The sequence below is a fragment of the Bubalus bubalis genome, chromosome 24, assembly GCF_019923935.1.
Source record: "Bubalus bubalis isolate 160015118507 breed Murrah chromosome 24, NDDB_SH_1, whole genome shotgun sequence".
Taxonomy (NCBI): domain Eukaryota; kingdom Metazoa; phylum Chordata; class Mammalia; order Artiodactyla; family Bovidae; genus Bubalus; species Bubalus bubalis.
In genome coordinates this window covers 14876393-14900134 of record NC_059180.1, presented here as the reverse complement: position 1 = coordinate 14900134, position 23742 = coordinate 14876393, and the positions used below count along the sequence as shown (strand labels likewise).

At 50.2% G+C, this 23742-nt stretch overlaps 1 protein-coding gene across 2 annotated transcripts; it reads left to right on the top strand.

Moving 5' to 3' along the window:
• The first annotated feature begins 823 nt into the window (after positions 1-823).
• Positions 824-21760, top strand: ITGAX (integrin subunit alpha X). 2 transcript variants are annotated; one of them, XM_006070380.4, is made up of 30 exons: positions 824-1069; positions 1652-1754; positions 2252-2355; positions 2645-2715; positions 2860-2974; positions 5335-5465; positions 5593-5738; positions 5967-6117; positions 6422-6572; positions 7018-7091; positions 7245-7374; positions 7500-7642; positions 7800-7940; positions 8033-8242; positions 11450-11580; positions 11695-11852; positions 11996-12150; positions 12858-12989; positions 13079-13152; positions 13369-13510; positions 15991-16107; positions 16197-16276; positions 16367-16450; positions 17742-17820; positions 17930-18037; positions 18386-18469; positions 18674-18787; positions 18938-19039; positions 19312-19422; positions 20168-21760. In XM_006070380.4, exons 1-30 carry the CDS (start codon positions 1009-1011, stop codon positions 20264-20266), a joined length of 3501 nt encoding a protein of 1166 aa, XP_006070442.3. In that variant the 5' UTR covers positions 824-1008; the 3' UTR covers positions 20267-21760. The 2 variants fall into 2 exon arrangements, with proteins under 2 accessions (XP_006070442.3, XP_044792216.2); XM_044936281.2 differs by lacking the exon at positions 7800-7940.
• The last annotated feature ends 1982 nt before the right edge of the window (positions 21761-23742 follow it).

The window sequence follows — 23742 nt, the reverse complement described above, 5'->3', positions numbered from 1 at the left end:
GTTTTCTAAAACTCAAATTTGAAGATCTCAGTCTTTGTAATTTGCTTCTATGCCTCCCTCTGTCCTCAAGATAAAACTGACAGGTCTTAAGGGGGCTTTCCAGGCCTGAGGCCTGCTTCCGCTTCCCCTACCTCACCGACTGACCACATCTTTTGCCACTTCCCACCTCCCACTCTCTGGTTTCTACCACTGATGTCCTAAGAAGCCCTCTTATCTTGTGTCTCTTCTACATTTGGCCACTCCTTCTGAAATATGTTCCCCTTTGATCAGTTGCTTGCAAGACTCAAATCAAGTGTCACCTCTTCCAGGAAGTTTTCCTGAAACTTCACACCCTTCCAATCTTAGTGTGATACCCTCTGACCAGTAAGTATCTTCTCTCATAGCAATGTCTTGCTGTTTACATGTTTGCCTTCTCCACTGACACCAAAGCTGGGGCCTTGTGGTTTGTGTTTTCCTATCCTGCTGAGAGATGGCTTACACAATCAGCCCCAAATTAGATTTGTTGAATAAGTGATAAACAAATGATGAACAAATACCCACTCTGCCTTCCTCCTAGGGTCCAGAGGCTTGAATCTTGGGCCCGGAAGTTTCCAGGTCCAAAGTGGAAGATTCTTCCCAGAGTCTCTCTTAGGGGTCTGAAGACACCCTGGCATCTACCCTTTCCCATCCCCTGGTTCATTGACATTTCAAGGTCAGGGGGAAACTTTCTTCTGTACAATAAGGGAACATGGGAGAGGTGGGGTGGGGCAGGAGATTTGCATTCACCCCAGCCTAGGTTGCAGAGACAAGAGAAGCAAGTCATATCATCTCTGCTTAGAAAGACTCCTGGACACAGTGTTTGTGGGCTGCCTGCCCCTTTCTCTGCTTATTTCACTTGTATTCTCCACCCCCACCTCTGAGTCATGCTGACAACTTCCCTCCCTGCATCTGGCCTCTTGAGCTTCTCTCTGCTCACTGGCTTCCTTGGCATCTTGGTCCAGCTCTTCCCTTTGGGGCTCAAGTGCTCTGATGCCCACATCTGACCTTCTTGTCATGACCGGGACCCAGGTTTTTCTCTTCCTGTTGATGGGTAAGCCGAGGGTCACAGTGGGGAGGAGAGGATGGGGGTCGAGCTAGGGAGAGAGCCAAGAATGACTTTTCGAACTCAGACTTTAGGGGAGGGATCTGGAGTTATACCAGGTTGAGGATCTGGGGTTTGTGGAGGTCGAGAGGATACTGAATCAATTTTAGGGGTGTTCAAGAGAAAATGCTGGAAGAGAGGCCAGTTGCCTGGACAATGCAGAGGTGTCTCAAGTAGGCAGAAGAAGTCAATCGTGTACTGTCTGCCGCATCTGTTCGGCCCCAAGTTTTCCTGAATTCTCCTTCATGGGAGCCCTGAGGGAGGTATGGGGAAAGAGGTCTATTTGGGCGTTGCTCTGTGGCAATGGAGAAATGAAACTTGGTAGCAGACTAGTGGAGGAACAGCTATCTCTGGACCATCTGAAGGAGGCAAACAGGGCTGAGAGAGGCCTGAGGCTGGGGGTCCAGAAGCCCAGGAGATGCTGGGGCATTATGCCTGGAGGGGTAGTAGGGGGAGGCAGTCTGGGAGCAAGGAAGATGGAGGAGGTGGGAGACCCTTCCTCAAAGCTTGTCTCCTTACCTTCCTTCCCAGCCCCGGTGTCCTCTCTCTGCTTCAACTTGGACACGGAGCAACCGACAACCTTCCATGCAGACAGCCCTGGGTTTGGACACAGTGTGGTCCAGTATGCCCAATGGTGAGGACAGTGTGGTGTCTTTGGCTTTCATCAACTCCTTCCCTGCACAAGGCTGGTCTCTCCCGACATCCTTCCCTTATTCACAAACTCTCCTCTGTCTGCATGGAATCTCCCCTAAGGCTATGAAGAACTGGACTGAAGAAGGGCCATCTTGCGATGTCAATGACCACAGCTAACTTCATTTTTTTATTGAGCAATCACTAAGTGCCAGGCACCTTTGGATGGGCACTGATTTCATCCTCACAGCAACCATATAATGTAGGAAGCCACCACTCAACAAATGTTTACTGAGCATCTATTACTGTATGTCTCAGGAGCCAGACATATACTAGAGAATGAAAGAAACCAAAATCTCTCTCATGTGGACTTTAAATTGTTATGAATCTCCACTTTACAGATGAGGAAACTGAGGCTTAGAGAGGGAAAGCAAACTGGCCAAGTGGCAGTCTGGCTCCAGCATCCATGATCTTAGCTGCCGTGCTCTTTTCTCCCCCCAGGCTGGTGGTTGGAGCCCCCCAGGAGGTAAAGGCTGCCAATCAAACAGGCGGCCTCTACTGGTGCGACTACGGCAAGGGGAGGTGTGAGGCCATTCCCCTGCAGGGTGAGTGGCTGCCCGTGGCTGGCACCCAGGTTCAGGCTCCCATGCGCTGTGGGTCTGTGGGGAACACAGGAGACTCACTCCTTGGCTTCAGCTCTGTCTGCAGACCCTGAGCCTCAGACAGGCCTCCTGACCCTCCCACAGTCTCCCCTCCCATCCCACCCCTGCGGCCCCATAGCTCCATCAAGACCGAAAGCTCCCTTCACCTGTCAGACTGCCTCATCTCCTAGAGTTGAGGTGCCCCCTGCCTCCTCTGACCTGAAGGTGACCATGCATACATCTGTGCCCTCAGTGCCTCCAGAGGCTGTGAACATGTCCCTGGGCCTGTCCATGGCAGCCACCACCAACCCCTTTCAGCTGCTGGTGAGTTGCCCTGCGTCACGGGAGCATCCTGAGAGAATGCGTGGGGATCTAGGGCTCTGGTGCTGGGGGTCTCGTGGAGGGTGGGGGTGCTGGGACGGGAGGGTGCGACGGACAACCCTTCCCACCAAGCCCCTCTGTCCCCAGGCCTGTGGCCCCACCGTGCACCATGCATGCCGGGAGAACATGCACTTGACCGGGATCTGCTTCCTGCTGGCCTCCCCGTTCCGGCAGGTCAAGAGGATCCCGGCTGCCCTGCAGGGTGAGTGTTTGGGGCCACTGAGTCCTTTGAGGAATCTACACGCATCTGACAGGGGCTTGCCATGGGGCCAGGAACACTCTTACCAGAGTGGATAAACCAGAGGGATCCAGAAAAAAAAAATTTCGCTGGAGGGCACAGTGATTCCAAACGTGCCTGGAGAGGCCACCACCTGCTTTTACACCTGCCTCGTCACTATGCCAGTGCAGGGCCTTCCTAGGACCTCTCTCTCTCTGAGCTTCAATGCCCTCGTCTGTTTGATGGGAATAATAGCACACCCGACACTGTGAATAACATAGATGGTCCACGGCCAGGGTTCAGCTCAGTGCCTCAGTGGCGAGGGCTCGGTTTATGCCAGCTGCTACAATTTTTAGAGTGAAGGACATTTATTTTCGCCCATTGTACCCTGTGGTATATAACCAATTGATTTGTGCAGCAGGCTGGGAAAGGTGATGAGTATACAGGCAGTCTGAGCAGTGTGCGTGTATGTGTGTGTGTGTTTGCGTGTGTGTGTAAATGTGTACGTGTGTGTATGTATATGTATATGTATGTGTATGAGAGTGATATATATATATATTTATGTGTGTTTGTGTGTATGTTGTGCGTATGTGTGTGTTTGTGTGTATATAATGTATATGTATTTGTGTGTGTTGTATGTATGTTTATTCATCTGTGTGTATGTATATGTATGTGTGTGATGTTTACATGTATTTTGCATGTTGTGTGTATGTTTGCATGTGTGTTTGTGTGTGTATGTGTATGAGTGTGTGTATGTGTGATTGTGCATGTTGTATATGTTTTTGTGTGTTGATATGTATGTGTATGAGTGTGTATGTGTATGAGTGTGTATGTGTATATGTATTTGTGCATGTTGTATGTATGTTTGCATGTGTATGACGTATGTATATATGTGTTTGTGCATGTTGTGTATGTGTGTGTTGATATGTATGTGCATGAGTGTGTATGTGTATTTGTGTATGTTGTATGTATGTTTGTGTGTGGTATATGTGTATACGTACACGTGTGTGTGTGAGTACAGGTTGAGGACCCGGCTTCCCCTGTGCTGATGGGGATGGGGGATGAGGAGGTGAAACAGTAAGCTTCTCAGACCCCACCTGGGGCAGGCCAAGGCCCCTTCCTGGTTCCACATTCACATCCAGGCCCTTGGGGAGACTGACAACCGGGGCTTTGACTGGGGTGCCCCTCCCAGCACCTCCTAGGCCCCTGGGCTTCCACCAGGACACCCCTCTTTCTGCTGGGAAGCCTCAGGGGCAGAAGGGGGAAGCTAGGGGCTAGACAGGAATCTCCATCAGAGAGCAAAGTCAAGCGGGACTCCCTCTTCTTTTTTTAAAAAAAATATTGATTTAGTATTTATGTTATTTTTGTCTGCCCTGGGTCTGCTCAAGAACTTTCTCTAGTTGTGGTGGGCGGGGGCGTGGCAGCGGCGGGGAGGGTGGAGGCGTGGCCGGGGCCCGCGGAGGGTTGTGCTACTCTTTGCTGTAGTGTATAGGCTTTTATGGCACCCAACTCCAGTACTCTTGCCTGGAAAATCCCATGGATGGAGGAGCCTGGTGGGCTGCAGTTCATGGGGTCGCTGAGAGTTGGACACGACTGAGCAACTTCACTTTCACTTTTCACTTTCATGCATTGGGGAAGGAAAGGGCAACCCACTGCAGTGTTCTTGCCTGGAGAATCCCAGGGACGGGGGAGCCTGGTGGGCTGCCGTCTCTGGGGTCGCACAGAGTCGGACACGACTGAAGTGACTTAGCAGCATAGGCTTTTCAGTTTCGGTGGCTTCTCTTGTTGTGGATCACGGGCTCTAGGATGCACCGGCTTCAGTAACTGCGGTGCGCAGGCTTAGTTGCCCCCCAGCATGTGGGATCTTCCAGGTCCAGGGATCTAACCATGTCTCCTGTATTAGCAGGCAGATTCTTAACCACTGGTCCACCAGGGAAGTCCCCGAGCTGTCTCTTCTGAGGATGGATTTTGTTTAAATATTTAACAAAAGTAGTTTGGTGCTGACCCCGAGACAGGGGCTGGAGCAGTGTCCTGTTATTGCTGGACAGTGGGGACGGTGGGAGAGAAGGTGGAGAAAGGCCAGGGGGCGGGGCACGGACAGTCGAGGTAGAAGGAGGGGCCCCAGCCTCTCACCATCTGGACTGGACGAATTGTCACTTTTTAATCAACTAGGTGTGAGCAGCTGAATCACAGATGTGGCCTCTTTAGAGATTTTGGGAGACCGAGGGATCCTGTTCTAGGCAGGAGTCAGGGCAGCTCCTGGGAGGGAAACTCCTCGTCTTGTGCCCAGGAGACCCGGGCTTTGTGAGTGTCCCTCTGGGGACTGGTGCCATCTCCTCCCCTAGAGTGCCCAAGGCAGGATCAGGACATCGTCTTTCTGATCGACGGCTCAGGCAGCATCTTTTCCAGCGATTTTAACAAAATGTTGAACTTCGTGAAGGCCGTGATGAGCCAGTTCCAGCGTCCCAGCTCCCAGGTGTGCCCTCAAGGGCGGGAAGGCCGGGGTGTAGCCCCTCCCCGCCCCGCCCCGGGGGAGGCTTGTGGGAGGAGCCTCGAGGTGGCGTTGCCTCGGCCTGACCCCCAATGCTGCTTGGTTCTCCCAGTTCTCCCTGGTGCAGTTTTCCAGCACGCACAAGGTGCACTTCACTTTCAAAGACTTCGCTACCAGCTCAGACCCACTAAACCTCCTGAATTCCGTCCGGCAGCTGCAAGGGTGGACGTTCACGGCCTCAGCCATCCGATTTGTCACGTGAGTCCTGACTCCTCCCAGGTCCTCCCTTAAAGCATCTGAGTCTTCCTTCACGGCCCCATCTGTCTCGGTGCGGAAGGGAGGTGGGCACTGAAATTCAGGCTGTGGTCTCCTGACCAAGCCAGGGGCCTCCGGGTGGGACAGAGCATCCCCTCGTTCTCACAAAGGCATCAGGGGCCAAGCAGCGGCTCATTTCACTGGCCTCTGGACCTTCATCTTCTCTGACAGAGATCAACTGTTCAGTGCCGCCTATGGGGCCCGAAAAGATGCCTCCAAAATCCTCATCGTCGTCACTGATGGGGAGAAAACAGAAAACCTGGGTTACAAGGATGTCATTCCCCGGGCTGAGGCCGCCGGCATCATCCGATATGCAATTGGGGTAGGATGGGGGGATGCCCTTACTCTACCTCCTCCCCTCAAGTCCTCTTAAGGCACCTTCCCTTTCAAGGACAGAACCCCCCAGCTTTCTTAGTTTCTTCTGCCTTCAGGATGAAAACTTTGTCCAAGCCTGGAGGACCCTCATCTTTTCCTTAAACTCCTCCATACTGTCTGAGCCTCATTTTTCTTGCCTGTTCGCTGGCTGTAATTATATTAACCTTGCAGGGTTACTGGAGGAGCCCAGCATCCAGCAGGCATGTTATAGTTCGGATTATTTTCACTGAGTTGGTCTTTGCTGGGGACAGGTGGGATCAGCATTTCGATACAAAAAGTCCTTGCAAGAATTAATCGACATTGCCTCCACACCCTCTGAAGAGCATGTATTTCAAGTGGAGAACTTTGATGCTTTGCGAGACATTCAGAAACAACTGAAAGAGAAGATATTTGCCATTGAGGGTAAGTCAGAGATGGAACTACTCACTTCAGAAGCCCTCACCTATAAATCCTTTTTCTTCTAGAACATGGACTCCTTTGTCATGGGCCAGTTCCTGCCTTTGGGTATTTAGTCTCCAACATGAGATCCTCTTGGGCTTCCTCAGTGGCTCAGTGGTAAAGAATCCACCTGCAATGCAGGAGCCACAGAAGATGTGGGTTTGATCCCTGGGTCAAGAAGATCCCCTGGAGGAGGGCATGGCAACCCACTCCACTATTTTTATCTGGAGAATCCCATGCACAGAGGAGCCTGGCAGGCTACACTCCGTGGGGTCACGTAGCGTCGGACACAACTGAAGCAATCTAGCACATAGCACACACATGAGATCCTCTTAAAGCTGAGATTCTCCTTGAACCTGGCAAAGCTTGTCTTTCCCCCATAGAACCTAGGTGTCATACCTTTCCCCAGGTACACAGACCATAAGCAGTAGTTCCTTCGAACTGGAGATGTCTCAGGAGGGCTTCAGTGCTGTGTTCATGCCTGTAAGTGGGGCCCCTTTCAGCCCATTGATGTAGGGTTAGGCAGAGATGGAGGAGGGAAGGCAAGAGTGGGTATCTGATGAGTGGGTGGCAGGCATTTCTTCAGAATAGGCTGTCTTTTTCCCACCTGCTCACCCTGGAATCCTTTCCTTCCAGGATGGACCAGTTCTGGGGGCTGTGGGGAGCTTCAGCTGGTCTGGAGGTGCCTTCCTGTACCCCAAAAATAAGAACCCCACCTTCATCAACATGTCCCAGGAGCACGTGGACATGAGGGACTCGTATCTGGGTGAGACAAGGCTGCGGTTAGGGGCTGGGCAGGAGATGGGCTGCCTGGGAAGGACAGGGGCTCCGGGGGTGGGGGATGAGGGGATGGAGGTGGGGAAGCCTCGGTGCTGACCCTGGCCCCTTCAGGTTACTCCACAGAGCTGGCCCTTTGGAGGGGGGCACAGAGCCTGATCCTGGGGGCCCCCCGCCATCAGCACACCGGGAAGGTGGTCCTCTTCACCCAGGTGTCCATGCAATGGAGGCCGCAGGCTGAAGTCACAGGGACCCAGGTTGAGTGTGGAGGGGGTCTCCAGGGGTAGAGAAGGAGGAGAGGAAGGGGTGCAGGGCCTCTGGGGGAGGTGTTGGTGTCTGGGGAGAGGTGGGACTTGGCCCAGGGCATGACCCTGGCAGAGGGCAGACAGGATGACTCCCAACTCTGCCTTCCAGATCGGCTCCTACTTCGGGGCCTCCCTCTGCTCCGTGGATGTGAATGGAGATAGTAGCTCTGACCTGGTCCTCATTGGGGCCCCTCATTTCTACGAGCAGACCCAGGGGGGCCAGGTGTCCGTGTGCTCCTTTCCCCGGGGGGTGAGTAGTGATGAGACCCGGGCTGGGTGGGGTCTGGCTGTGGGATGGAGGGGTCGCCTGGGGTGGGACCTGACACTGTTTTTGTTCTGCAGAGAGCTAAGTGGCAGTGTGATGCTGTCCTGCGAGGGGAGCCGGGCCACCCCTGGGGCCGCTTTGGGGCAGCCCTGACAGTGCTGGGGGATGTGAATGGGGACAGGCTGGTGGATGTGGCCATTGGGGCCCCGGGAGAGCAGGAGAACCAGGGTGCTGTCTACCTGTTCCATGGAACCTCAGAACTGGGCATCAGCCCCTCCCACAGCCAGGTGAGGCTTGGTCACAATCCCTTTTGCCACAAACCTCCACCTGGCAGCTTCCTGTCTTTGACACTGCCACCTGGATAATTCTTCTTTCCCTCATCTTACCTCTTTTGCCTAGAACTGGGCACCTAGTAGGCATCAAGCAAAATCTGTGGAGCTTCCAAAATGGAAACATTGGTAATTCTTTAATTCGTATAGATGGATTCTTGGTGGCTCAGATGGTAAAGAATCTTCCTGCAATGCAAGAGACCTGGGTTTGATCCCTGGGTCGGGAAGATCCCCTGGAGAAGGGAAAGGCAACCCACTCCAGTACTCTTTCCTGGAGAATCCCATGGACAGAGGAGCCTGGTGGGCTACAGTCCACTGGGTCACAAAGAGTTGGACATGACTGAGCGACTAACATTACTTTGTATGGTGACTTGATACTTTCTCCACCCAAGTCTTTCAATCCCCTAGCAGTTTTACCCCATACACAGGCCAGGCATTAGCAAAGACAGTTTAAAGATGAAATCTGGGGCATGGAGAAGAGAAGTGCCGTGACCTGTCCAAGGTTTATAGTGGATCAAGAATCGTGGTGAGGGAGGTTCCAACCTCTTGTCTCTGACCGGGAGCTCCACCTCTATCTGGCTCGCTTTGCCAATCGGTTTAGTTCTGGGAGCCTCAGTCTGCCTGTCCACCTACCCCTTCATCTCCCTGGATGTCATGACTTTATTGTCTCCTGCCATCAGTAATCCTGCTGGATACCCGTAGGCAGGAGCCCTTCATTGGGTGGGGCAGGCTGAGAAGGGAGGGAAAAAGTTAAGGAAGTCTCAATTAAAAAAATAAGCAAAAGATCTGAAAAGACTTTTCTTCAAAGGTGATATACAAAGGATCAATTGGCACGTAAGAAGATGTTCAGCATCATTAGTTGTCAGTCATCAGGAAGTCAAAACCACAATGAGACATCAGTTCAGTTCAGTTCAGTTCAGTCGCTCAGTCGTGTCCAACTTTTTGTGACCCCATGAATCGCAGCATGCCAGGCCTCCCCGTCCATCACCAACTCCCGGAGTTCACCCAGACTCATGTCCATCGAGTCAGTGATGCCATCCAGCCATCTCATCCTCTGTCATCCCCTTCTCCTCCTGCCCCCAACCCCTCCCAGCATCAGAGTCTTTTCCAATGAGTCAGCTCTTCACATGAGGTGGCCAAAGTACTGGAGTTTCAACTCTAGCATCGTTCCCTCCAAAGAAATCCCAGGCTGATCTCCTTCAGAATGGACTGGTTGGATCTCCTTGCAGTCCAAGGGACTCTCAAGAGTCTTCTCCAACACCACAGTTCAAAGGCATCAATTCTTTGGCGCTCAGCCTTCTTCACAGTCCAACTCTCACATCCATACATGACCACAGGAAAAACCATAGCCTTGACTAGACAGACCTTTGTTGGCAAAGTAATGTCTCTGCTTTTGAATATGCTATCGAGGTTGGTCATAACTTTCCTTCCAAGGAGTAAGCATCTTTTAATTTCATGGCTGCAATCACCATCTGCAGTGATTTTGGAGCCCAAAAAATAAAGTCTGACACTGTTTCCACTGTTTCCCCATCTATTTCCCATGAAGTGATGGGACCAGATGCCATGATCTTCATTTTCTGAATGTTGAGCTTTAAGCCAACTTTTTCACTCTCCACTTTCACTTTCATCAAGAGGCTTTTGAGTTCCTCTTCACTTTCTGCCATAAGGGTGGTGTCATCTGCGTATCTGAGGTTATTGATATTTCTCCCAGCAATCTTGATTCCAGCTTGTGTTTCTTCCAGCCCAGCGTTTCTCATGATGTACTCTGCATATAAGTTAAATAAGCAGGGTGACAATATACAGCCTTGACGTACTCCTTTTCCTATTTGGAACCAGTCTGTTGTTCCATGTTCACACCTATTAGGATGGCTAGAATAAGAAAGACAGATGATAATAAGTGTTGATGAGGATGTGAAAGTATGTGGCATACTAAACCACTATAAGTGGGAATGTAGAATGATGCAGCTACTTTGGAAGACAGCTCTTCAAAAGGTTAAACTAGAGTTACTGGGTGACCCGGAAGTTCCACTCAAGAGAATTAAAAACAGGTCCATACACAAAAAAGTTATACATGATTGTTTATATTAGTGTTATATGTAACAACCAAAAGGGGGAAATAATCAAAATGCCCATCCACTCATGAACAGATAAAGAAAATGTGGTATACCCACACAGTGGCATATTATTCAGCCAGGAAAAGAATGAAACACTGACGCATGCTACATGTGTCAACAGAACATGCTACAACATGGATGCTACAACATGCTACCACATGGATGAACCCTGAAAACATTATGCTTAGTGAAAGAAGAAGCTAGATCCATCAAAGGACCACATATTGTGTGATTCTGTTTACATGAAATGCCCAGAATAGGTAAATCCACGAAGTCAGAAAGTGGATTATTGGTTATCAGGGGCAAGGGGTAGAGGAGAATGAGGGACATGGGGGTGACTGCTAAGGGACCCTTCTAGCCCTGATACTCATCATGGTAAGTTACTGAGTAGTGACTGTATGCCAAGTGCTGTTCTAAGAACTCCATGAATTAGTTCATTTAGTGCTCTGAGGTGTTATCATCCTAGATAAGGGATAAGGAAACTGAGGTAGAGAAAGACTGACTCCTGGCTTAAGATCTCATGGCTCATAAGTGAAGGAGCCAGAATAGTAACCTGAGATGAACTAGCCAAGTGAATGAATGAAAGTCAGGTCACCAGCCCAGTCTTTCCAGCTCCACTTCTTCATTTATGTCCTAGAAATCTTTTGTCTCTAGTCACTATTTCTCTACTCCCACTTCCTTTTTTAGGTACTTCTTGGAGTTGTCTTTTTTTTTACGGCTCACCCCTCCATTCTGTCTCCCTCATCCCCTCTTCCCTGTTCCTCTTGTTGCTTCTGTTCAACTTATTTATCTCACCCTCAACCTGACTTGGGTTTCCCTGGTGGCTCAGTGGTGAAGAACTCACCTGCTAATTCAGGAGAGGCGAGCTGGATCCCCGGGTCAGGAAGATCCCCTGGAGAAGGAAATGGCAACCCATTCCACTCTTTTTGCCTGGGAAATCCCATGGACAGAGGAGCCTGGTGGGCTATAGCACCGGGTCACAAAAGAGTCAGACACGACTGAGTGACTAAATAATAACAACAACCTGATTTGCCGCTCCCTCTCTGGCCAGCGGGTCACAGGCTCCCAGCTCTCCCCCAGCCTCCAGTATTTCGGGCAGTCGCTGAGCGGGGGTCAGGACCTCACCCAGGATGGACTGGCAGACTTGGCTGTGGGGGCCCAGGGGCATGCACTGCTGCTCAGGTAAGAACACATACAAGGTCCCAGGTCTTCCAGGACACCAGCCTCTCTAACCACCCTCCCTGGTTGTCCTCCCGGAACCAGAGGCTTGTTCTCAGATCAGTGTTCTGCCCACAGGACCAGACCTGTGCTCAGGATGTGGGCAAACATTCACATCACACCCGCAGAGATCGCTAGGTCTGTGTATGAGTGTCAGCAGCTGGTGACCTTTCCGCATGATCTGGGCAAGGCCACTGTCTGCCTCCAAGTTTCCGAAAGTTCCAAGAACCAGCTGGGTGAGTCGTTTGCCCCCTGACCAAAGATAACGTGACCCTGGGAGTCCCCAAGCCCAGGGCTTCTGTCTCCTCCCTTGCCCTTGCCCACTTGGGGAGTTCCTCTTTCTCTCTCAGCCTTTTCCATCCCCCACTTTCCCCTACAGTTAACCTCCAAAGCATTGTGACCTTTGACCTAACCCTTGACCCCGGCCGCCTGAGTCCTCGTGCCATCTTCCAAGAAACGGGGACTCGGAATCTGACCCGTGTTCGAGAGCTGGGGCTGAAGCAGCACTGTGAGGCTGTGAGGTTGCTCCTTCCGGTGAGGGGTCCTGGGGAGGGAGGCGACTCTAAGGCTTGTGGGGGGTGGTGGCTGGGCAGGCCGCAGGGATGTGTTCTGGTCCTCGCCTTGGCTCCGCCCCCAAACGGCAAGTGGAAAGCAGGAGGGGCTTAACACAGGTTAGCTGAATGACTAAGGGAGTGAAGGATGGATGAGGTTGGCTGCATCAGCTGGAGGCTACACGGCTGGATTTCAGGTAGAAGCCTAAGGTTGCTTCGGAGAGCCATGGGGCATTGGGCTGGGATTCTTTTATCCAGCCACTCCTCTGAGACAGGTCCTGTCCTCGACACCAGGGAGCCAGCATTGGACAAAATGATCGTGACCAGGGGGAGCTATGGGGGAAGATCAGAAGCGAATTAAATTCCTAGATAATAGATGTCGATAATATTCCTAGATAATAGATAATAGTGAAGAAAGAGAGATAAAGCTGGAGAGAGAACAGAGAGGGTTTCAGGGGGCTATGGGGAACAGTCTGGGGAGACCCTGAGTAGAGTGAGGGAGCCTGTGGGAGGCTGAGGGAAGGATACTCAAGATGAAGGACAACCACAGCAGTGGTTCCACATGCAGATCCTAGCGATGAGGGGCTGTGGGTTGGTACCATTGTTACTGCATTTTACAAATGAGGAGACGGGACCCAGCTGGTGGCTGCGAGGGTGCGTTTCTTGCTTCCTCCTATATCCATCCCCCAGGACTGTGTGGAGGACTCGGTGACCCCCATCATCTTGCGTCTCAACTTCTCCCTGGTGGGCAAGCCCATCTCTAGCCTAAGAAACCTTCAGCCTATGCTGGCAGTGGGTGCCCAGAGATACTTCACAACCTCTGTGAGTCCTGGGGTTGGCCTTTTCCAGAGGGGTTGGAGGGGGTGGACTCTAGATCTTGAGGGAAAACCCTGCTTTGCCTTCCCTCTCAGCTCCCCTTTGAGAAGAACTGTGGCGCGGATCACGTCTGCCAGGATGACCTCAGCATCTCCTTTGGGGTCTCAGAGTGAGTGTCCAGCCCCTTAGACTTACCCTAGTTCCCCAGGCCCTCTCCTGGAGCCAGGGCTCCTGTCCCTGGCTCTTCCTAACATCTCTACCCAGGGCTCTGGACCCAGATACACTGTCCCTGTCTCTCCCCCCACTTCCCAACTCGGCATTTCATCCCCACCCCATTTTCAGCCTCGGTCACAGAATCACCTTCTCTCCTCTGCCCCAATGCTAGCTTGAAGACCCTGATCGTCGGGAGTAACCTGGAGCTGAACTTGAAAGTGAGAGTGTGGAATGATGGCGAGGACTCCTATGGAACCGCAATCACCTTCTTCTACCCTCCAGGGTTGTCTTACCGACGTGTGACTGGGGGCCAGGTACTATCCCCTCTGGGAAAGGAAAGGCTGATGGCAGGGGGCCAGCAGAGACTCCTGTGTTGGGTTCAATGCTCAGGCAGGTCTCCTACTGTTTAGCATTCTTGAAAGCCAAGAGGGCTGGACTGATCATGGTTAGATGGATGTGGCTGTGTTTGCTGCGGCATGCCTCAACTCATTCTGTGTTCAGCTCTGAGCTTGGCATTTTAAGAATGACAGTCAGGAATCAGTTCCCAGGAGGATGCTAATGTGAGAAGCGCAGGGACCCTGCCTTCTATTTTCTTTATATTACACATAGTATAACTATTTCTCTTTTAAAGGAGAACATAACTCAGCCTTCAAATATTTTAAAACACTCTTCTGGGGAATTCCCTGGTGGTTCAGTGGTTAGAACCCAGGGTTTTCACTGCCATGGCCCAAGTTCAATCCCTGGTTGAGGAAAACTAAGATTCCAAAAGCCTTGTGATTCAGAAAATAAAATAGAAAAGAAAAAATTAAATAAAATGCTGTCCTGTGGAAGATGAGTTGGATTTATAGGTTAATGTAGATTAGAGCTTGGCATACTTTATCCATAAAGGGCTAGAGAGTAGATATTTCAGTTTTGTGGGCTCCACAATGTCTTCATTCTTGCTGATGTAAAGTGAAAGCAGCCATTGACAATATGTGTATGAATGAGCATGGCTGTGTTCCAATAAAACTTTATTTATACAAATTGGTGCTGGGCTGCCATATGGCAATCCCTGTTCTAGAAGACAAAACCAGGACCACAGGGAGTCAAAGAGAGATTTTTAACAAACATTTTATTATGAAAAACTGTGTTAAACATTTACAAAAGAAGAGAGTGGTTCAACAAACCTCCTCCTAAATTATTGCCCAGATTCAACAATCATCAGCATTTTGCTATATTGTTTCATCTGTTTTTACCCTCTCTTGGTTTAAATATTTTAAAACGAATCCTAGATACCCTGTCATCATACATCTTCCTATTTCACTGTTCTGGACAGTAGAACTGTCTTACATGACCCCATAGTCATGATCACACCCAATGAAATGAATAATTTCTTGGTATTTAGACCATAATCAAATTTCCTTAATTGTCTCAAATATATCCTTTTAAGTGGTTTATTTGAACCAGCATTTAAACTAGGTCCACATTTTATGTTTGGTTGTTCTCCCATGTGTCTCTTAAGCCAGTCTTCCCAATGCAGGCTTACTTTGATCAATGCATGAAGAAATACATGATGAATGTATTTCTAGGAATGTTTGTCTAGGAATGACAAACGCCAGCTGCCCTGTGAGGGTGAACACCCTATCACTGGAGGTACTTCTAGACACACCAACTAGATGCCACGTGTGGACCTTTTTTGGATACAGCTTTTATTTACTTTTTGAAAATATTTATTTACGTGGCTATGCTGGGTCTTATTTGTGGCGTGTGGGATCTCTGCCTTGACGCATGGGAACTCTCAGTAGTGGCATATGGGCTCTACTTCCCTGACCAGAGATTGAATCCAGGCCCTCTGTGTTGGGAGTGTAGAGTCACAATCACTGGACCACCAGGGACGTACCAGATATTGCTTCTAAAAATGATCTATAACATTCACATTTTTGGACACAATTTAGAATGACTTAACATAACTTGGATATCAGCTGATCTTAAGGAGTTATTGTTAATTTTGTTGAGTCTTGTGCTTATGTTAAAAAATACCCTTATCTGTTGGTGGTATTCACTGAAGTCTTTCCAGATCGACAGTGTGTGATATTAGGAATGTGCTTTAAATAATTCAGGGGAGAAAAAGTGGAAAACAGGTGAACAAAACAGAGTAGAAAAATGCTGGTAATTTAATCTGAGTGATGGGGATATGGGGTGGATTTACCTTGTCTTTCTACTTTTGAGTAGATTTGAAATTTTCATAATACAAATCTTTTAAAAAGAACTGTGAATTTAAAAAAGGGGAAATGCTATTAACAATAAATCTGGGATTTCTACCTCAGGAGGAAGTTTGACCATTTAGTGTCTAAGGATTAAAAAAAATTTTTTAAGTCACACCAATTTCTTTATTTTTGGCTGTGCTGGGTCTTCGTTGCTGTGGGAGGGCTTTTCTCTTGTTATGGTGATCGGGGGCTACTCTCTAGTTGAGGTGCTTGGGCTTCTCGTTGCAGTGGCTTCTCTTGTGGAGCATGGGATCTAGGGCCCCAGGGCCCCAGTAGTTGTGGCTCCTGGGCTCCGGAGCACAGACTCAGTATTACATGGGCTTAGTTGCCCCAAGGCATATGGAATCTTCCAGGACCAGGGATCAAACCCGTGTCCCCTGCATTGCAAGGCAGATTCTCAACCACTGGACCACCAGGGAAGCCCAAAAATTTAAAACAAAACAAAACATAACCTTAAGGTAAATTGCAGGTAACTGTCACTTCTGTATAGAGTTTTGTTGGGACACTAACAAGTTCTCACCTGCCTTGGTTCATCTGTGCTTCCCCAGAGCCATCTGCAGTCGCGTTCCCTGCGCCTGACCTGCGACAGCGCCCCCGCTGGGACCCAGGGCACCCGAAGCACCCGCTGTAGCGTCAACCACCTCATCTTCCGTGAGGGTGCCCAGGTCAGCCTCGCTTCTGCCCACACCTCCTCCCCGGCCCTGACGCGGTCCCACTCCTCGGTGACCTCCTCCCATTTCTGCCTCCTCCCCAGGTCACCTTCACGGTCACCTTTCACGTCTCCCCCATGGCCACCCTGGGAGACAAGCTGCTTCTTGCCGCCAATGTGAGCAGGTGAGCTGGGCCAGGCCCAGGGCAGTGCCCCCTCCCTCTCAGTCTCCTCCCCTGGGGAACTTGCCAGCTGGGATCCTCCTCTTCTTCCAGTGAGAATAACAGCCCCAAGACAAGCAAGACCGCCTTCCAGCTGGAGCTCCCTGTGAAGTATGCCGTCTACACCGTGATCAGCAGGTGCCACACCATGACCTCCAAGGGGTCCTCGCCCATCACGCTGTGGGGTGCAGGGAATTCTCTCTCTGTAGGAGCTGAACTTCTGCCGAGTTTAAGTTTGTTTTGTTTTGTTTTGACCATGCTGGGTCTTCATTGCAATGCTCAGGCTTTCTCTAGTTTCAGCTCACGGGCTTAGTGGCCCCATGGCATGTGGGATCTTAGTTCCCTGTGTCTCCTGCATTGGAAGGTGGATTCTTACCCGCCAGGGAAGTCCCTCAAATTTAAGTTTTATCACTACCCTTTCAATAAGTAGACAACACCACTAGCAGCGCTTACTAATCAATCGAGTGCTTTCTGAGGCTATTGATAACAATCATTATGATGTTATTATCGTTATAGCCCACATTTAATAGAGGCCCCAGGACAAGCTGGGGTGTTTTGGAGGGGCCCTTCTTACAGAAGGATGACACTTCAGAGTAGGAGTGGGGGTTCGAAATTCTGTGGTGCAGGTGAAGGGCAGGTATGTAAGGAGTGGAGTGGGGCAGGGGAGGGGGCACGGAAGTGAGAGCAGCCCCCTGGTGAGGGGCCAGGCTGGGGACCGAGGGCAGCCTCGAGGTGTGGTTACAGCGATACCCAGTGGACAGTCCGTGTTGGGCCCACCCCCACCTCCAAACCCCAGGCCCAGAAAAGCTGAGGAGGGAATTCTCTGGTGGTCCTGTGGCTAAGAGTCTGAGGTTTCATAGGTTTGATCCCTGGTCAAGGAACTAAGAGCTCACAAGCAGAAAGGAAGAAAGAGAGAGGCGGGGAGGGAGGGAGAAAGGAAGGAAGAAAGAAAGAAAGAAAAACTGAGGAAACAGGAGAGAAGGGCCCCAGGGAAGACCCCAGGGAGCCAGAAAGGGTGGGTCCAGTAGACATTTGTCAGCAGCATCAGCCTGAATCTCCCTACACCTTCATCCGGTCCCACCTGCCCATCTGGCCTCCTCTGAGTCCACAGAGGCCCAAAAGGAAGACCCAGGCACAGAGAGGGCAGGCCCTGGCCCCCTCCCCCCGGGTCAGACAGAGCTCTCAGCAGTCTCTGTGACCCCACCCCTCTGCCTGGCTGCCCTGGCGGTCTCCTCTCTGCACAGCCTCTGCAGGAAGCCTGCATGTAGCCTGCAGCCCAGCCTGGCTCCCTGAACCATCCCGTTACCCCAAGTCACTCCTGACCAGCCCAGGGGCCCTCTGACCACCCATCCTGTCATGGTCCCACCCCAAGTCTCCTCAGGAGGCCCTAACGGAACTTCTCATCCGCCCCTGACTCCTCTCCCTGCAGCCATGAACAATCCACCAAGTACCTCAACTTCTCGGCCTCACAGGAGGAGGGCAGCGGGGAGGCCCAGCACAGATACCAGGCACGCGTGGTGACTTGGGAACATGGCCTGGGGCGGGGGGCCCAGGAGCCAGAGATCCGAGAGGGCAGGGGGTTCGGCATGATCTTGGCCCTCACCGACCTCCATGCAGGTGAACAACCTGGGGCAGAGGGAGCTGCCTGTCAGCATCGACATCTCAGTGCCCATGGAGCTGAACCAGGTGGCCGTGTGGAAGGACATAGAGGTCCTCAACCCCCAGGTACTCAAAAGGCTCTATGGGTCCTCCATTAATGCCCTCTCCCTGGACTCCCTGTGGTTTTTTGGTTGTTCTTTAATGGCTCAGTTGTGTCCAACTCTTTTGCAACCCCATAGACTGTAGCCCACCAGGCTCCCCTGTCTGTGGGATTTTCCAGGCAAGAATCCTGGAGTGGGTTGCCATTTCCTCCTCCAGGGGATCTTTCCCGATGCAGGGATCGAACCTGCATCTCCCTCATTGGCAGGCAGATCCTTTACCACTGAGCCACCAGGGAAGCCCTACCTGGACTCCTCGGTCTTTGTGAGTCCCTGATGACCCCTCACATGCTTTCTCCCTGTGCCTTTTTCCTAGAACCCCTCCATTCAGTGCTCTTCAGAGAGAACAGCGCCCACAGAGTCTGATTTCCTGACCCACTTTAAGAAGAAGCCTGTCCTGGTGAGAGGGCCCTGGGTGGTCCCCCATTGGAAGCCAGACTTCAGAGGGATTTGATTCAGGAATACATATTATATCAGATGGATGTCTGCTGAACAGCCTGCTTGAGCTCCACTGTGGCAGCTCCTCTCAAATCAGACAGTTGAACACTGCCTTATACCTTCAAACCCATCTTTCCCTGGCCTGATGCCACTTCTCTGTCTCTAGGATTGCTCCATCGCTGTCTGCCTAAGGTTCCGCTGTGACATCCCCTCCTTCGGCGTCCAGGAGGAATTTGACTTCATCCTGAAGGGCAACCTCAGCTTCCGCTGGGTCAGCCAGGTGTGTAATTCTAAGAGCAGAGTCCCTTCCCAGACTCAGGTGGAGCCTGATGTGTCTGTGCCTACCTCAAGCCAGGGCGTTTCTCTATCCCCGAGCCCTCCTGCCCATCCAGCTACAGCTAGTTCCCAGCTCTCCCCTTCTCTTTTGCAGACACAGCAGAAGAAGGTGCTGGTCGTGAGCGTGGCTGAAATCACCTTCAACAGACTTGTGTATTCTCAGCTTCCAGGACAGGAGACATTTTTGAGAGCTCAGGTAGTGACCATGTGGTAGGGAGGGGCCGGGCTGGTCGGACAGTTCCTGATGCTAAAACCGTGATGCTGAGTTGGGGGCTTGCAATCCTGGAGAGAGACAGGATGGATGGAGAGCCCCAGGCAGGACAGTTGTTCTTAAGCCCATGAGTCCTTCTGTATCCCACCCCTTGGAGTGGAGCCTGATGAAGGAGGGGAGGGAGTTCAAGGGGACCTGGGAGGAGTCTGGGACAGCAGGAGTCCTGAGCCTTTCTGATGGGGTCATCTGTACTCCAGACGGAGCTGGTGCTGGAGAAGTATGAGGTCTACAACCCCATCCCCCTCATTGTGGGCAGCTCTCTGGGAGGACTACTGCTCCTGGCCCTCATCACAGCCCTACTGTACAAGGTGAGTGTTTTTATCCCACTCCTGAGACCGCCAGCATTTGATCCCACTCTTTCTATAGTGTAAGAAAAAGCTCACCGTGGAGCCAAGCCTGTGACTCCAATTCTTCCTACAGAGATCCCTTCCCACCTGTGACATCTGTTGTTGTTTAGTCACTAAGTCGTGTTTGACTCTTTTGCGACCCCATGGACTGCAGCTCACCAGGTTCCTCTGTCCATGGGATTTTCCAGGCAAGAATACTGGAGTGGGTTGCCATGTTTTTCTCCCAGGGGATCTTCCCAACCCAGGGATCGAACCCATGTCTCCTGCATTGCTGGTGGATTCTTTACTGCTGAGCCACCAGGGAAGCCACCTGTCCCCAGTGGACTCCATGTCTTTCTGTCTGATTCTCAAGCCTCCTCTAATCTGTCTCCATTTCTTTTCCGCTCTTCTTCACCTCTTTACATGTTTCCCTGGAAGGCAAATTAGAATGTGAAAGCCCTGGATTTGATGTTGATGCCACCACTGATTCTTTCCTTGGCCATTGGCATGTGTTTGGCCCATGATGGGTCTTGGTGTCTCATTCTGAAGGTGGTTCTGCCCAGCTGACAGAACTGTGGCAGAGTCTAAATGACACTGTTTATTTAAAGTTCCTAGTATAGTGTTGGAACATAGGGTTCCAGAAATGGTGATCACTGATCCTCTCCATCCTCTCTTTTCTTCTCATCCACTGGACTTCCTGATTTTTTCTTTCCTTCCTCCCTAACAGGTTGGTTTCTTCAAACGTCAGTACAAGGAAATGATGGAAGGAGCAAACAAACAGAGTGTCCCAGAAAACGAGACAGGAGACCCCCAAGCTGCCCAATAAGATACTGCCTCCCATTGTCCTACTGTCTCATCTGAGAGGTTCCCTGGCCTTCTCACTTTTGCCCGATAAGCAACTACCTCCTGTTCTCCTTTGAACCTGCTCTCCCCTGAACGATTCCCTAACCTGGTTACCCTCACCCCAGTCAGGCCTGATGGGGAAGCATTCCAAGCGAGGGGAGCTGGGATCATCTGCTTTCTGTCCTTGGGAGGATGCAGTGTGTTTGCACAAATCACCTTGCCTGGGAGGAGGCATTGGTCTTGTCAAGGCTCCAACTGGAAATCCCAGGACAGGATCCTTGCTGTGCAACCTGAGGACTTGACTTGGAATTTCTACCTAGAAATCCATGGACAGAAGCCTCAGGCTCCAGTCTCTGTTCCTCCACTAACCACGGATGATCTTCCTAAAATATAGTACTAAACCTGCCACGCATCCTCATCCATCCTCAGTGGTTCCCCCTACTCGCAGTATAACTTCTGAACTCCCCAGCTTGTGAAGCAATACACAGATGCTTCTTACAAACCCTGGGATGTATGGAAGATGACATCGTTTGCATATGGTTGGTGACTGGAGAGCACTTTGAAGTCCTCTCTCAGGCACCTGCTGCCCCTAAATAAGGTCATTCTTATTATACTGCCACCTATCTCAGCATAACGGTCAATGTGGTGCCTTGTGCCGAGCTGGGAGTCAATGCACAGCAGGCCATTCACTGGACAGCTCCTACTGCTGCCTCCAATAAGGTGCATGGGCCACATGGACGTTTTAATTAGAAGAACAGAAGGGGAGGCACTTGACCATGTGATTTGAGGGGAAGCCGTTCCTTCACCTCCACCCCAAATTATCACCCCATCCACCATAGGGTCCCAAACCCTTTTGAATTTGGAAGTTGGGGGATCTCCAGAAGGTCCAGTTATGATGAAATTCATTAAGCTGGGCTCCAATTTAGACCTTATGAGAATTGGGGTTTAAAGTGTTGTTTTTCAAAATGTGCTCCACAAAACTCCAAAGGTTTCCTAAATACTGTTTTAGAGGGGAAAAAAAAAGACAAGAAACAGTTTTAAACCCATGCATCTCACATATTTGATCCCAGTGACTTTCACAGAAATCCTGCCATATCCTTATAATTGTGCTCCTAAAGCTTGTCCCTGGGCTCCAAAGACAGTAGTTTAACATTCAGGCAATGGTGCTATTTTCATATAATTTTCCTGTGTGTGTTATTGTTTCCCTTCATTATATGCTCAATTTTCATGGTTTTCATTGTGTTGTGTTATATGCCCAAATCACAAAAATGGATTGATGGCTCAAAAATTATTCATCGAGGGATAAATATTGTAATTAAAAAATAAAAGAGAATTGGTGCAACTAGAACAATGTCATCAAAGTCAGTACTGAGTGAGATTGCACTTCACATTACTATAGATGTATGAACGCTGGGTTGAGTGATTGTGAGCTGAGAAATTAAAACGTGTCTAGGAAATATACCATCTGAAAATTGGATTTTCTTGGATCAGGTATCTATTTGTTCCTAGGTTGTTGTCCATTATGAAACTTTGTCCAGTCATACCATAATTTTTAAAGGATTTTTTTAAGCAACCATGAATTCGTTTTATTTATTTACTAATTTTATTTTTTGCCTGAGTGGCATGTGGGATCTTAGTTCCCTGACCAGGGATCGAACCTGCACCCCTTGAATCGGAAGCTCCAAGGCTTGACTACTGGACAGCCATCCACCATAGTAGTACCATAATTTTATCAAAGCTGTTGTGTCATTTTCAAACAAAGTATAATGGCCTCTCACATAAAGCCACAGAGATTTCTTAGAATGACTGCAACATATGACTGCCCCATCTAAGATCAATTAATTTCATCTGAAGATAGAGAAGACAGAAAAACCCCAGATGCATAAATCAAAGTTGCTAATGTAGCAAAAGCATGTGCAAGTAACATAATTTCCAAGAAGCTTATAAAACCAACTGTGAAGTTAACATCTGTATCAGAAAGTTGCTTTTGGCTGCAAGTAACAGGAGCCCACAAAGTGCATAAAGGTATATACTGATAAAAGGCCTTCACGTATGAGGTCCAGTAGAGCCCTGGCCACTGAGTCTCAAAATCAATTTGATTTTACATGGGAGGGGCAACAGTGCACCTTTCCAGTGCTCCCCAAGGCTGCCTGCACGGCCTCACTGTATGTCTTTGGTAGCCCAAGATCTGTTCCTGTTCTCCTTCCCTACGTTAGTAAAATGGGCTCATTACATTAATGATCTTTTTATTACTTATTTTTAAAATTTTTGATTGCGCTAGGTCTTCATTGCTGCATACAGCTTTCTCTCGTTGCAGCTCGAGGGCTCAGTAGTTGTGGTGCATGGGCTTAGTTGCCCCAAGGCATGTGGGATCTTCCCAGACTAGGGATCGAACCCATGTCCCCTGCATTGGCAGGCAGATTCTTATCCACTGGACCACCAGGGAAGTCCCAATAATAGAGTATTAACAGAGGAAGACTTGTCTCTGCTCAGGACACTCTGAAGATTCTGCTGGAACATGTTTGAGGGAGAGGATGGGTGGTGAACCCACAGAAAAGTCAAGGCCAGGCATCAACATATAGTTTTGGGGAGTCCTTTGGTCAGGTAAGCTTCCCTTGTGGCTCAGCTGGTAAAGAATACCCCTGCAGTACTGGAGACCTGGGTTCGATCCTTGGGTTGAGAAGATCCCCTGGAGGAGGGAAAGGCTACCCACTTCAGCATTCCAGCCTGGAGAATTCCATGGACTTTATAGTCCACGGGGTGGCAAAGAGTAGGACACAAATGAGTTATTTTCACTTTTACTTTGGTCAGGTAAGGTGCATACTGTCCCAGAAGCTGTGATTGATGGGGAGCAACCCTTTCCAACCCCTAAGAATACAAAGGAGGTGCAAGACTTTGTGGGGGTTTGAGGTTTGGAGGACTTATATTCCCCACCTGGCACAGTGCCTCCATCTCTTATACTGCCTGGTAAAGGAAGGAATGAAGGCAGGAGGAGAAGGGGACAATAGAGGACGAGATGGTTGGATGGCATCACCAACTCAAAGGACATGAATTTGAGCAAGCTCTAGGAGTTGGTGATGGACAGGGAAGCCTGGCGTGCTGCAGTTCACGGGTCACAAAGATTCGGACACAACTGAGCGACTGAACTGAAAGTAAGGGCACGTATGGGGCTGGGGATCAGAGTGACAAGCCACCTTTGAGAAGCCAAGACACTAGTGAAGCAGATTAAAGCTCTGGGCATCCCCCAAGCAGGGCTTCCTGGGAGGTAGATGCCTCTGTGACTCTGGAAGATATGAGGTGGGGACAGTCACAGAGACAGCAAAAGGGAGTACCCCTAGGAATTTGGTCCCGGTTCTGAAAGGAGGCACAAACCCCATAAACCCGCAGAGAGCAGCAGTTCCTAGCACTGCACGCAGCGTTCCTCCAGGTGAAGTCTCTCACGAAGGATCAGCAATCATG

Bases quoted from the DNA above. Each gene is read 5' to 3' on its own strand.
- ITGAX (XM_006070380.4), top strand. From the start codon at position 1,009: ATGCCCACATCTGACCTTCTTGTCATGACCGGGACCCAGGTTTTTCTC. The intron at 16,451-17,741 runs GTGCCACACCAT...CTCTCCCTGCAG, and splicing joins GTCTACACCGTGATCAGCAG to CCATGAACAATCCACCAAGT. The intron at 18,038-18,385 runs GTACTCAAAAGG...CCTTTTTCCTAG, and splicing joins TAGAGGTCCTCAACCCCCAG to AACCCCTCCATTCAGTGCTC.